Source organism: Dipodomys spectabilis, unplaced genomic scaffold, assembly GCF_019054845.1.
Source record: "Dipodomys spectabilis isolate Male_0828 unplaced genomic scaffold, ASM1905484v1 ptg000002l, whole genome shotgun sequence".
Classification (NCBI taxonomy): domain Eukaryota; kingdom Metazoa; phylum Chordata; class Mammalia; order Rodentia; family Heteromyidae; genus Dipodomys; species Dipodomys spectabilis.
In genome coordinates, this window is record NW_024870679.1 from 11,525,535 (window position 1) to 11,538,413 (window position 12,879).

The window sequence follows — 12,879 nt, forward strand, 5'->3', positions numbered from 1 at the left end:
ATGACCTCATAGCCTCCAGGCCTTATAGAAATGCTCTTCTTTCACTGTGTGTTTATCTCATGCTATTATGTTCCGGTGAGCCTTATAGTTTGGCATGTGCCTACGACGCTGCCTCTGTCTACTTCTCTGTGAGGCTGTGGGTATTCTGTGTTTATAAAGAGTCCATACTCTAGAGTCTATTGCATTGGGTTCTTGACAATGCCAATTTTTTACTCTTTTTCTGGATTTCTCCAATTTGGGAACTTCTGAAGTTATTTGGGCGTAGCATGTCACTTAAGGCCTTTACCTCTACTTCTAGAATTTCTTTGGTTTACAAATCCTGTAATACACGGGATTTTCCCTTGTCTCCATTTGCCTCCGCTGGAGACAGTTCCGAACTGAATCAGCTCTTTGCTATTGATTTTTCCAAAAATTGCAAAGAAGGTAAACATTTTTCTCCCTGTGTGGAGTACTGCTGGCTTCATGGAATTTTAAAGTTGATACAGCTTCAACTCTAGTTTTCATCCCTTGGATTTCAAACAGCTCTAGGCTCTTTTTCCTTGCATTCCTCTATTTCCCTACAAAATCCCCCCCCCTCCCCCCCCTTCCCGCTCTCTGATTCTCTCTTCTTCCCCTGGTCCCCTGTCAGACAGGGGTAGCTCAACTTTTACAGTTTCATAATTTCCTAAGTTATTTTTCTTTCTTCAAAGCAAGAGCATTAATATTAAGATTAATTGTAATAAAAAACATTTATGGGGTACTTGGAGTTGCCAGGTCCTCTGCCAGGAGATTTTAAAGATAGGCATGCTTATTTCCCTGCTTTTGACGTGGTTATTGAAGGTTAATAAGGTTAAGATAGTCTCCAAAGCCTACAAAATTCAGATAAAAAAATAAAAAAGAAAGAGAAGAGACAAATTACCTCTTATCCACTCTTTAGTAGAAGAAATCTATCTGTAATAAAAACATGCAAAATACGTTGTTTCCCCAATCAGTGAAATTAATCTTCATTCAATGGAGAACAAATAAAGGGTTCAAATGGTTTCAGGTAATATTAAATCTACTGCAGAAAAGCATGTGTGTGTGTGTGTGTGTGTGTGTGTGTGTGTGTGTGTGTGTGTGTGTGTGTCTGTGTGTGTGCACACGTGCATGCATGTGCATGTGAGCTCAGGAGCCCAACCTCTCAGAGTTGTCCAGGAGCAGCCATAAGTAAGATATTCACTAAGAACGTGACTGCAGTGGCAGGAAATCATGTTGATTTGTGTACATCATCTATTTATCCTATAGCATGGAGGAAGAGTTAGATGTGCAGATGACCAGTGAACTTAGGGCAATTTACCCTTTCTGCTTTTTAATACTGATTCTTTTTTTCTTTTTTTTTTTTCTTCTGCTTATGTGGTGCTGAGGAATCGAACCCAGGGCCTCATGCATGCAAGGCAAGCGCTCTACCACTGAGCCACCTTCCCAGTCCCAATACTGATTTTTTATTCGTCACAGTCTTGTATACATACATCAAGATACTATTTTTCAAAAGGTGGTTTGATTGTTTGAATGGTAACTGTAGAGCAAGTCATCACAAAAGATTTATACAATACTTTCAGAGAGAAAATTTTGAAAGAAAATCATTGCTAATCTATTTCCAAGAAAATTATTGATAATATTTTGGTGGTAACTCCTTTTCCACTTCAATAAACATAAAAGATGAAGTGGTACTTCTATTCTAGAAGTGCTTGCTAATGTAAAAGGATATGATTTTCCTTAATAATTCCTTAACAACCCTTGATATCACACATACACACACACACACACACACACACACACACACACACACACACACGAGCACTTTTCATGCTTTGAAAAAGTCCAATATATGGTTGTATCTTCATCTATATGTGTGTTCTCCAGGAAAGGGCATTTGACTGATTTCCAGTGTTTCATAATTAAAATGGGAATTAAAATGAACATCTTAAGCATAGTTTTTTGTGCATTTTCCAATTACAATCCTGAAGATCAACAAAGGTATCATTTAGAATACTCTTTTGCAGAAGATACACTGGAAAATCTGCAACATTTTCTGACATGTACTACCCAGAATTCACCTGGGGGAAATAATGCAAAGAAATTTGCTGGTGGAAACAAAGCAGGTCTGGGTCACAAACGTTTCCCACCTCAGTTTTGCTGAGCTTGTAATTTGTAGAAATTCTTGCAAGAGTTTGGAAATAATTTGACTGTAATATTTACTTGTTAGTATGATAATAGACTTTTCCAACATTCTGTACTTTCACACATATTTTAATAAAAGTATGTATTTTAAAATACAGAGAATTACAAAGAAGGGCGTGAAACAATTTTTAAAATAGTCATTATTTTCCAAGAACATTCTGTCACTTTCTACCATTTTTTCCTGTTTTGTTTAAAACTTCTTGTTTATTTCTCATCTATTAAACTACTAGCTAAAACAAGGGGATCAAAGAGAACCCCTTTCCTGGATTGTGTCACAATGAACAGCATCTCTATGTTTTTGTGTAGAGGTATCTGGTGTAGGAAAACATAAGTAGAATTACCTCATACTTGTACAATAACAGAAAGGGCTCAGTGCCTGTCAATTCTTTAGTTGTCAATTTCTTTAGTTGTGTCCAAGTTTTCCTATGAAATCTTGAGCACCAGTAAAAATAAGTGGAAATAAAACAACTATGAATAGCCAGACATTCAAACTCTTACAATTTTATTTGAAATTGATCATTGGCCTTGCTAGCCTATGAGCCTGACTTACTGTTTTTACTTATAGTTCTTGATTTTGATCGTGTGTTTCTAGCTTCAACATATTTCATTATTTATTTGTTTATTCATTCAATAATTAAGTACCAATAATTTATAAATTTTAGGTTATATTTTGAGATCTGGAAATAAATGCTAGTAAAAAAAAGCAATGCTGCACTTAAACCTAGTGGGTGAATATTTTGTGATTCAATAAATTACCTCAGATGTTCATGAGTATTTCATGGAAAACTCTGACCTTTTATTTTTTCTAACCAATATGTAGGATTTCAGATTCGAACCCAGGGCCTCATGCTTCTCAACTTCCTTGCTCAAAGCTAGTGCTCTACTACTTGAGCCAAAGCTTTCAGTCTAGCTTTTTGCTGGTTATTTTGGAGATGGAGTCTAGTATGTTCTTTTCTGCCTGGGCTGGATCAGAACCACAACCTCCAGATATCAGTATCAAGAGTAGCTAACATTATAAGCATGAGCCACCATCACCCTGAAGCAAAACCAAACTTTAAAAAATTTTGAAATGTAGGCATTCTTAACACCTTCTCAGACCTGAGTTTGATTTTTATGTTTGGCTCCTGACCATTCAAACAGTGATAAACTCCACCATAACAAATGGCAACCAGGACATAACTTCTCAATTATATAACAAACCAGTGTCTGTTCAAACCCACAGAAAATATGACATTTCCAATAAGTCACATTTTCAGGCTTTCTTTAAGATCATCTGCCTAACCACCTTGCTTCCTCAATATTAACGTTGGGAAGGAGGGAGCCAGGAAAAAAATCTAAGTTTATAGCTTAGTTAAATATAGAAATTTATACTGATCCAGTCATTTAACATTTTCTTTATATGCTATTCATATTCAGTTGGGTTTTCTATTTTTCTGATTTCCTATCCTTCTCCAAGATACCTGTAAAACAGTCCGCTACAAGACAGGCAAGGCTTCATAGATTCTAATGGCAGAAAAAAGGGAAAGGTGATTATATACAGAACCTTGTATCTGTTGGCATATCATGCCAGCTAGCAATTCTTCACATCCTCTTTGGTCTGGTCAGAGTCTAGAGATCTCCTAAGTCAGTAAAGACCTTCAAAGTATGGGAGCTGTGGGGTCTTGAGTGTGGTTGGAGCTTACTGTGCCTACTTGTGCTTGATTATAGTGAAATTTAGTCCCTGCCAGAATTCCATTGAAACTCTGCCAGTTACTATCGTTGGCCACCTCAGTCCCACATGCCCTTCTCCTGAGGACATGTGGCATCTTTGCAAGTCACTTCTGCAGCTCACGGGAGGCAAGAATGACTTAGGAGTTTGACCTAAGGATCTCATTCTGCCCGGAGATTCTGAGGAGAGTCTGGGAAGGACCATGTCAGAGGCTGTGTCCTTTTGGATTCGGTACAGCTGACAGATCTTGCCATCTCCCTATTAACGTTTGCTGTGGTAGAAGTGCATACGCCAAGTACGACACACAGCTTGTGCCAGAGAAGAGCTGATTTTTGTTGGGATTTTCGCATTGAGAATTTACCTGGTTTAGTTAGGTACACCGGGACCCATCAATTAATTGGCAGCCCATTCACTTCCACCATCATGTGGCTACAAAAGCATTTGCTTGAGGCTGGCTGAGAAGGCGATATGAACAAGTAAAGCAAAGACACATCCCTTGGCAGGAGAGAAGGTATTGAAGCCTGCATTCTAGTGTAAAAGTCAATGTCAGTACTCTTTCTCAGGTCGTTGGAAATTTTTAGACACCCAATTTGCACTAAGGCATAAGGAAACCTGGCAGGTTTTAACATTATCATCCCAGTTATAAAATGATGAACTGACTTGGTAATGTAGTCTAATTAGGTTACATACCTGAGCATGGGCTGTGAGTGCTTGACTAAGTTGTGCTGTAAGACCAGAGGATTCTGTGTGTTAACAAACTCCTTCTGCATTAAACCTCACAGAGCAATACTCTAACCATCATTGAAATATTGTAAAAATATACCACCTTGATTTATAGAAGTAATATTTATTACATTCAGTTTGAAAACTGGCATCTAATTTTATGGAAGTGCTTTGGAACTGTGAGATAGCTTTTTTTTCCCCTCAAAACAATGAAGGTAAAAGTACCGAATGGCATACGTATTTTAGAAAGGTGTTAGACCACTGGACTTCTGTAAGGCTTTGTAATTTTTACCTAAAGAAAAAAATTAAAGAATATATACTGGATGATTTTCTCCCAAAGCTTAGTAGAGTGATTTATTAGTTGTTCATCTATTCAAATCAGTAACTCAAGAGTGTTTGAGGAGACTCCATTTCTCCATTAGGCTGAATTGGTAATATCACAGGTCTAAGCAAACATTACTTGTATGCTTCATTGATTGCTGACTTTTGAAATATCATCAAAGCATACCTTTTCCTGCTGTCCATAGCTCTGTAATGAATGACAGGTCCTCAGAGTTAAAATGTTTCTTAAGGGAAATTTTCTCATCATCTGTCTCACTGATAGGTAACAAAGCTAAGCATCCTACAATAGGTATAATACGTCCATTCAAGAGCTGTCAAAATATTTTAAAATATTTTGTTAGAACACAAGAAATTCCTTCAACTATAAAAGCATATATTTGTAGAGATGGTTTTGTTGCTCAAAAACACAATAGCCAAAAGGTAAACTGGGTAATTAAAAACACTACATCTGACTATTCACATTTTTTGTGCCAAAGAAGAAATTAAAATTATTAACTATTTAAAAAATAATGCCAGGATATATCTATTAAAAATTTAGAGGTATTGACCGCACATTACGGTAATGTCTTGTCAATGTCATTTTCCATTTTATTATTATTGTTTTCTTGTATTGGAGATTGAACTCAGAGCCTTGTACCCATGAAGCAAGCCCTTTTCCACTTGAGCCATTTCTTCAACTCTGCTCAGTTTTCACTTTGATAACCAGGACTCAATTGGGACCATGTGTCATGCAGAAATAAGGAAATAAGCTTTAACATATGAAGCTTTTATGGCAGAATGAGTCTAGTACAGATGTGAAAAAGTTTTTAGGGGACAAAGATGGCAGTCTTGAGCAGCTATAAGGGCAGTTGCTATACATAGCAATTTTATTCATGTAAATTTTAATGTGTGAGTTCCTAAGAATCAATACAACTCTACTTTCCTCTCCTGCCCCCATATTCTTCAGAAGCAACAAAACGATTGAAAACCCGATATTATAAAAAATATACATGAAGAAAGGAATCATTTACACTACCCTTGTTATGCCAAGGTCACAGGACCCCCCTGCAAGAAGACCACCGAGAGTCAGACTCTACAGCTGTTTTATTTAAACAGGCTGCAGCTCGGGCCTCCTCCTACACTCCGACACAGTGGAGCCCAGGAGGAGAGCCCGGAGCTAAGGATATGCCGGTCTTATAAGGGCATACAACCAGGTGGTTTAGCACCACGTGTTGCTCTGCTCTGAAACAAGCAACAAATGTTCACTGACTCAAATACTCTAACCTTTCACCCTCTCCATAGCAATTATATCTCAGAGTCAGCATACATTTGATGAATGAAAGTTTCCTTTACTGGAAATTTTGGAGCTAATAAATGAAGAGGGAATGATAAAAATATAAATAACTTTATATATAAAATAAACATACCTTGTAATGTAATGCAAAGTAAATAATCTAGGCAAGGACCTTCCAAAGGCTGCTAATTAATCAAAGGACAATGGAAGTTATATACTTGGATGAAAGAATATACTTCCACATTGATCTTAAATCTCATTAAGCTTCTTCCACAATTGAAGTGATCTATGAGGAAACAAGAGACAGGGATAATAGTAAATATCAGCAAGGATTACAGGTATGAGCTACCAGTGCCCAGGCCAGTATGCATTTTTTTTTCGTCAGTTGTAGGGCCTAACTCTGGGCCTGGGTACTGTCCTTCAGCTCTTCAGCTCAAGGCTAGCGCTCTACCACTTGAGCCACAGTGCCACTTCTGGCTTTTTCTGCTTATGTGGTGCTGAGGAATCGAACCCAGGGCCTCATGCATGGAAGGCAAGCACTCTATCACTGAGCCACCTTCCCAGTCCAGCATTTATTTTTTGTTTTAGCTAAATACATGTAAATTCATTTTCTTCAGAGCACCTACTGATACAGTATTACCTGCTGCTTTGGCAACAACTCTGAGCAGAGGGTCATAGCATCCTCATTGCTTAATACAGAAAGACAGGAGCCATTCTAGCCATTGACCCTGGCTGTCATTTCCCGCTCTCATTCTTGACTCCCAAAAGGAAGGCTTTGCCTATTGCTTTACATTTGAGTTCAATTTTAAAAAAAAATTTTAGTCCAGTCTGTTGAACATTTCATTAAGTGTGAGGTTAATTAAATGTAACTATCACAACACATTGAAACTTGGGTCTCCAGAATTGCTATTGAATTAGCTACTTGACAAGAACTACTTTCTCATTTGCCTTTATTTTCTTCTACATTCATTAATGAAAACACTTACAAGTTCCAGGAGATAATGGAGCTGCCTAAATGACTGGACATGAAAGACTGAGACATCATACTAATTCAGCCCAGTGAGACACTGACGTTTCTATTTTTAGAAGTATTTTGGAGAGAGTAAGTTTTAATGAAAACTTGAACATAAATTTTTATTCAGTAAATGTTTTTCAGTAGCTCAAAACTTTGACATTGTTTTAAGCTTTCTTGAGTTCAATGACTTGTATATTATTTTCTAAACCAGTCTCTCCCCCCTCCCTTCCTTCCCTTCCCTCCCTCCCTCCCTCCTTCCATCCCTCCCTCCCTCCCAGGTTTATTGCCACCTGGGGCTGACAAGGTCACCTCTCCCACCAGAGGGGGAAAATGGTGCCTGTCCTTTGTTCAGGGTCAAATTTATAATGGGTGAGGGCGGGGGGTGGGGGGGGCAGCTCTAGGGGCAGGAAGATGGGAAGTCCTCTGTGTGCTCCTGCAGCTGAACTCTAAAGATGGCACATAGCTGGGGTGGGGTTTCCTGATTGTAACAGTTACAGTTAGGTAGCATACCCCTGATGCATCTGGGGGCTAGAGGTAAAACAGGGTTCTGGGAAGTGAAGTGGGAATGGCCAGGGCTGAAGGCCATCTGCAGTTAGGCCTGGCCAGATCAACTGGCTTGTTGAGGGGCTGAGATGGAGGGCATGCTAACGTTTTCTTTCTTGTTTGCTTTCTCTTTCTTTCTTTCTCTTTCTTTCCTCTGTCTCTTTCTCTCTCTCCCTTCCTTCCTTCTTTCCTTCCTTCCTTTCTTTCCTTTGTTCAGGGTCAAATTTATATGAGGGGGGTGTGGTCCTGGGGTGGTGGATCATGTGCTGGTCCTGGGATAAGAACTCAGGGTCTGGGTACTGTCCTGCATTTTTGCTCAAGGTTAGTGATCTATTGTTTGAGCTACAGCTCCACTTCCAGCTTCTTGGTGGTTAACTGACGATAAAGAGTCTCACAGACTTCAAATCCCAGACTAGCTTTGAACTGGGATCCTCAGATCTCAGCCTCCAGAGTAGCTAGGATTACAGGTGTTGAGTGTCTGACTTGCCTTTATATTTCTAAGCCTGATAGACACAATATGTCTAGAGCAGACTGATGATGAAGTAGCTGATATTCTGTCATTTTCTAGATGTGCCTCCCTTGTTCCCATGTAAGCCACAGCACAGGATATCTCATTGCAAAAGCTGCAGAGAAATGGGAGGGTCTGGTGCTTGGAGGAAAAGAGTTTATGGACATTGTCTTCTTTTAGCTGCTTTCTCCTTCCTGCTGGTGGTCAGTGACTGTAACTGTTTCCATTAGACCGGGAAATCACCCTGGCTCCTCTTTTTTCTTCACCATTCTTTCTGTATGAATGGATGAATCCATCACTGACCTCTTTTGACTTCAAAATAACTTTCTATGCTTAGTCACAACAGCTTTCAGAACTTCAGGTTCAACCAGGATGACGTACAGTTGTATATATGTAAAACCCTTCAATGTCTTCTCCTTGTATTTAGAACGAAGTTGCTTTCTTTTCTATAAGCTGTAAGTTTCTGCCTGATGTACGCTGTCTCACAGGAAATATACAGGTGACTTTGCTGCATCCTCAAGGATCTCTGGCCTCAGTTTACATTACTGGTCCTCAGAGATGAATTCATCTTTGCATTCTCTATCAAATAGTCCCGTTCATTTACTTTGCAGTACTTTTTGCATTCACAATTCCATATTTACTTGTATTATTTTGTACTTGTATCATTCGACTCTGAGTTCCATGGGGACAATGTTGAAACCCAGGGCCTTACACGTGGTAGTCTCTCAAAAAGGGGAATTGATGAGTGAATGGTACACAACTGATTGTCTTGCTAAACTTAGTAAAGGTTGACTGTTCTATTTGGTTGGAATGTTAGTTTTCTACTTTCAAAATTGTTTTTCACTCTCTTATACAATGCTTAAGCTAAAAAAAAATGAGATTATAGATAAAATGAAAATGTATGCAATCATATTTTATGATACAGTTTTATAGATTTTACATTAAATGACTAAGTCTTTCATTATGGAACCATCAGTGTTACCTATAAAGCATGAACCATAAGACATGAATGCTGATGTTCTTTAAGAGGGAAAGCCTGTCTGACATGTATTTGTTTTAGTGTTACTCTGGGGAAAACACACACATACACACACACACACACACACTTCTGTTGTCCTCTACCTCTGTCTGCATCAGTTTAAATCACTCATGCAAATACATATCTAAGAAAAGTGAAATGGATAGATGCTACTGGTTTACAATCTTAGCTAGTCAGGAAGCTGAGATTTGAGCATCAAGGTTTGAAGCCAGCTTGAGCAGATAAATTCTCCTCGAGACCCTTATCTCCAATTAATGGCTTGTAGCAAGTTATGAGTGAAAGAGCCAAAAAGATTTGAGTTCAAGCCCCAGGAATGGCATGAGAGAGAGACAGAGAGAGACAGAGAGAGAGACAGAGAGACAGAGAGAGACAGAGAAAGAGACAGAGACACACAGAGAGACAGAGAGAGAGACAGAGACTTTTTCTGCAAGTAATAGTACTTGTCTTTGTGAAATCAGTTCAAAGGCAATGATTTTCTCTTGGCTATTCAGCCATTAAGTGTACAGCTGGAGCTTTAACAAGCTTTCTCTTAGTGATCATTATGTCAAATACTGTAACCAAATAGCTAAAATTTTGTTAATAAATTTGCTTCAGTTGGAGATTGATAAAAAGTATTTAGAAAAATGCCACTGGAATTGTTATAAAAGACTATCTATGATTCATGCATTTAGAGATAAGGAAAAGAATGTCCAGAATGCTTGGTTTTAACCCAGGTATATTTAGAAAATAGAAAACAGTATAGTCTGGCAAAAGCAGAATGATTTTTTTTTACTGGGTATAAGATTATGTGGTTAAAAATTAATTTATTTGATCTTAAAAATCTTATGCTGAATTGACATACACAGTAGGACACCTTTGTTTCATGATGTATGGGTTATTTTACTGTGTTTCAAATGCTTATATTGAGATAGCACTTGCACATCACACAATTCACTTATAGTGTGCAATCTGACTGTTTTTGTATGTTTACAGGGATGTGCAATCATCACCACCATCATTTTAGGACATTTTTTTATCATTTAGGAAAAAATAACACTGTATTTAGTAGTCATTCCCCATTTCTTTCTCTCCCCTGAGATTGTCATCCTCTCTTCTTCTCTGGAGTCTCATGTAGCTACTCATTTTTTACCTTCTTTGTATTGGCCTATTCGGGATTCTTTCATCCTACCCAACTATAATAACATTTCCTTTGCTAAACATCCCTTCTCTTTCCTCCAACAGTGCAGGATTCAGGTAATGACCACACACCTCTAAACTACTATTACCTCAGTTTCTCTTAATTCTTCTTTTGATTGTAAAGATAAGGTACAGAGGAGTTACAGACACATAAATCAGGTAATGAATACATCTTGTTGAACGGTGTCACCTCTTCCCTTGTTTTCTCCCAGTTTTTTTTCCCTCCCACTCCTACAAGTTGTATAGTTCATTCCCAACCTAAGTGTCTAGTGAGTATCATTGATGAATTGGTTCACCCTTTCTCCCACCATTTGTGTTCTTCCCTTTCTCCTCCTCCAAACAGATAAACTTATATACAAGACAAAAGGTACAGAAATAAAAACCAGTTACAAAAGGAGAAAACAGAAATAAGTAAAATAAAAACCTCTTGTTTCCAATTTTTTGGAATTCATTTTGATAAGCATCATTTTATTTTTTTTTTAATTTAATTTTATTTTATTTGAGAACATACTGTACAGAGGGTTTACAATTACATGGGCAGGATAATGCATACATTTCTTACCAAGCATTGCAGCCTCCTCCTTTGTTTACCCTTCACCTCCCTTCCCAGCCTCCCCCCTCCCTCCCACCCAATCATACCCCCCCACGCCCCCCCCCCCACCGACATTGTAAAGCTGGTTTTGACATGACATTTTGTACTTCGCATTGTGATAAGCATCATTTTATATGATGATATGCACATAGCTATTAAACCTTTGGGATCTTTTCCTAAGAATATCCTCATTTGGTCTCACTGTGTGAATGTTTAGAATCCTGTTTAATTCATCATGTCCAGGTGTAAGTTTTTGTCTTTTACCATTCATTGTGTTTACTTGTAGATTTATAGGAACATTCTAATTGGAAAATTATATTAAAAATTATATTAAGTGAAGTAAGCCAGACCCAAAGAAACACAGGTTTCATGGTTTCCCTCATTTGTAGTTATTACCTCAGGTTTTTAAGATTCCAAGTGAATGAGGTCATACAGTATTTGTCTTTCTGTGCCTGGCTCATTTCATCTGACATAATCTTCTACTGTGGATAGGTTTATCCATGTGGTTGCCAATGGAAGGTTCTTATCAAGTTCTCCTTCTATTCTGAACCTAAACATAGCTTTTGATTCTTGTCCCTAAAACCTGAGATTTATTTAAAGTTTGCTGGTTTGGAAGAGTCTCAAATTATTCTATTATTTTTATGTGACCATTACTGATTAAATACTGATATGTATTGGCAAAATAGTCCCCAGAAATATTAAGTTAACAGTTGGTGTGTTATGCCAAGGTCGCAGGACCCCCACCAAGAAGACCACCGAGAGTCAGACTTTACAGCTGTTTTAAGGCTTTATTTAGACGGGCTGCAGCTCGGGCCTGCCCTACACTCTGACACAGCAGAGCCTAGGAGGAGAGCCCCGAGCTAATGATTTGCAGGTCTTATAAAGGCACACAACCAGGTGGTTTAGCACCACGTATTGCTCTGCTAAACAAGCAACAAGTGGTCACTGCCTCAAAACTTTAACCCTTCATTTCCCCCCTTGACTTATGGTCCTGAGACACAATCTTGTGGCTCTGGCCCAAAACTAAACTCCAACAGCTCTTGAACAGGTATAGTCCCTCTCTGACCCTAACCATACTATTAAACAACAATACCAATAACAGTCCATTTTTCTTTTCTTGAGGCATATGTGGAGTGGTTAGATAGGATGCTTGGAGACTTCCCATGTTTCCCCATGATCATCCAGGGCAAAGGGGTCAGCTGGCCTGGTGTGGGAGCAGTGGATCCAAGCAGCAATGCCGTCCACCTTAACGGCAGTAGGTGTAGCCAGTAGCACCATGTAAGGTCCCTTCCACCATGGTTCCAGAGATCTCAAGTTGTGCCTTCAAACAAATACCCAGTCCCCTAGTTTAAACGAATGGAGGGTAGGAATAGAAGCAGAATCATATAACGCTCTAAGCTGGGGCCACATACTCTTATGCACCAGCTGTGAATAGTCAAGCTTACACAGAAATTCAGTATCATCCAAATCAGAAAGCAATTCAGTCTGAAGGCTAGGGATAATGGGTGAAGGGTGTCCACACATTATTTCAAAAGGAGTAAAGCCAAGCTGATAGGATGAATTTCTTACTCTAAACAGGGCAAAAGGAAGGAGTGATACCCAGTTGGTGCCAGGCTCCAAGGCCAATTTAGTTAAGGTCTCTTGTAGAGTCTGATTCATTCTTTCTACCTGCCCTGAACTCTGGGGTCTATAAGCACAGTGCAATTTCCAATCCATCCCCAGTGCCGCAGCTATTCCCTGACTTACTTTTGAGACGAAGGC

At 38.8% G+C, this 12,879-nt stretch overlaps 1 protein-coding gene across 1 annotated transcript in view; it reads left to right on the forward strand.

Moving 5' to 3' along the window:
• The first annotated feature begins 266 nt into the window (after positions 1-266).
• Positions 267-12,879, forward strand: part of Plppr5 (phospholipid phosphatase related 5) — a 170,778-nt gene continuing 158,165 nt past the window's right edge. The window contains exons 1-2 of the mRNA XM_042683186.1: positions 267-423; positions 6,510-6,583. Coding sequence (XP_042539120.1) covers positions 267-423; positions 6,510-6,583 — 231 coding nt within the window. The remainder of the gene's footprint in view (positions 424-6,509; positions 6,584-12,879) is intronic.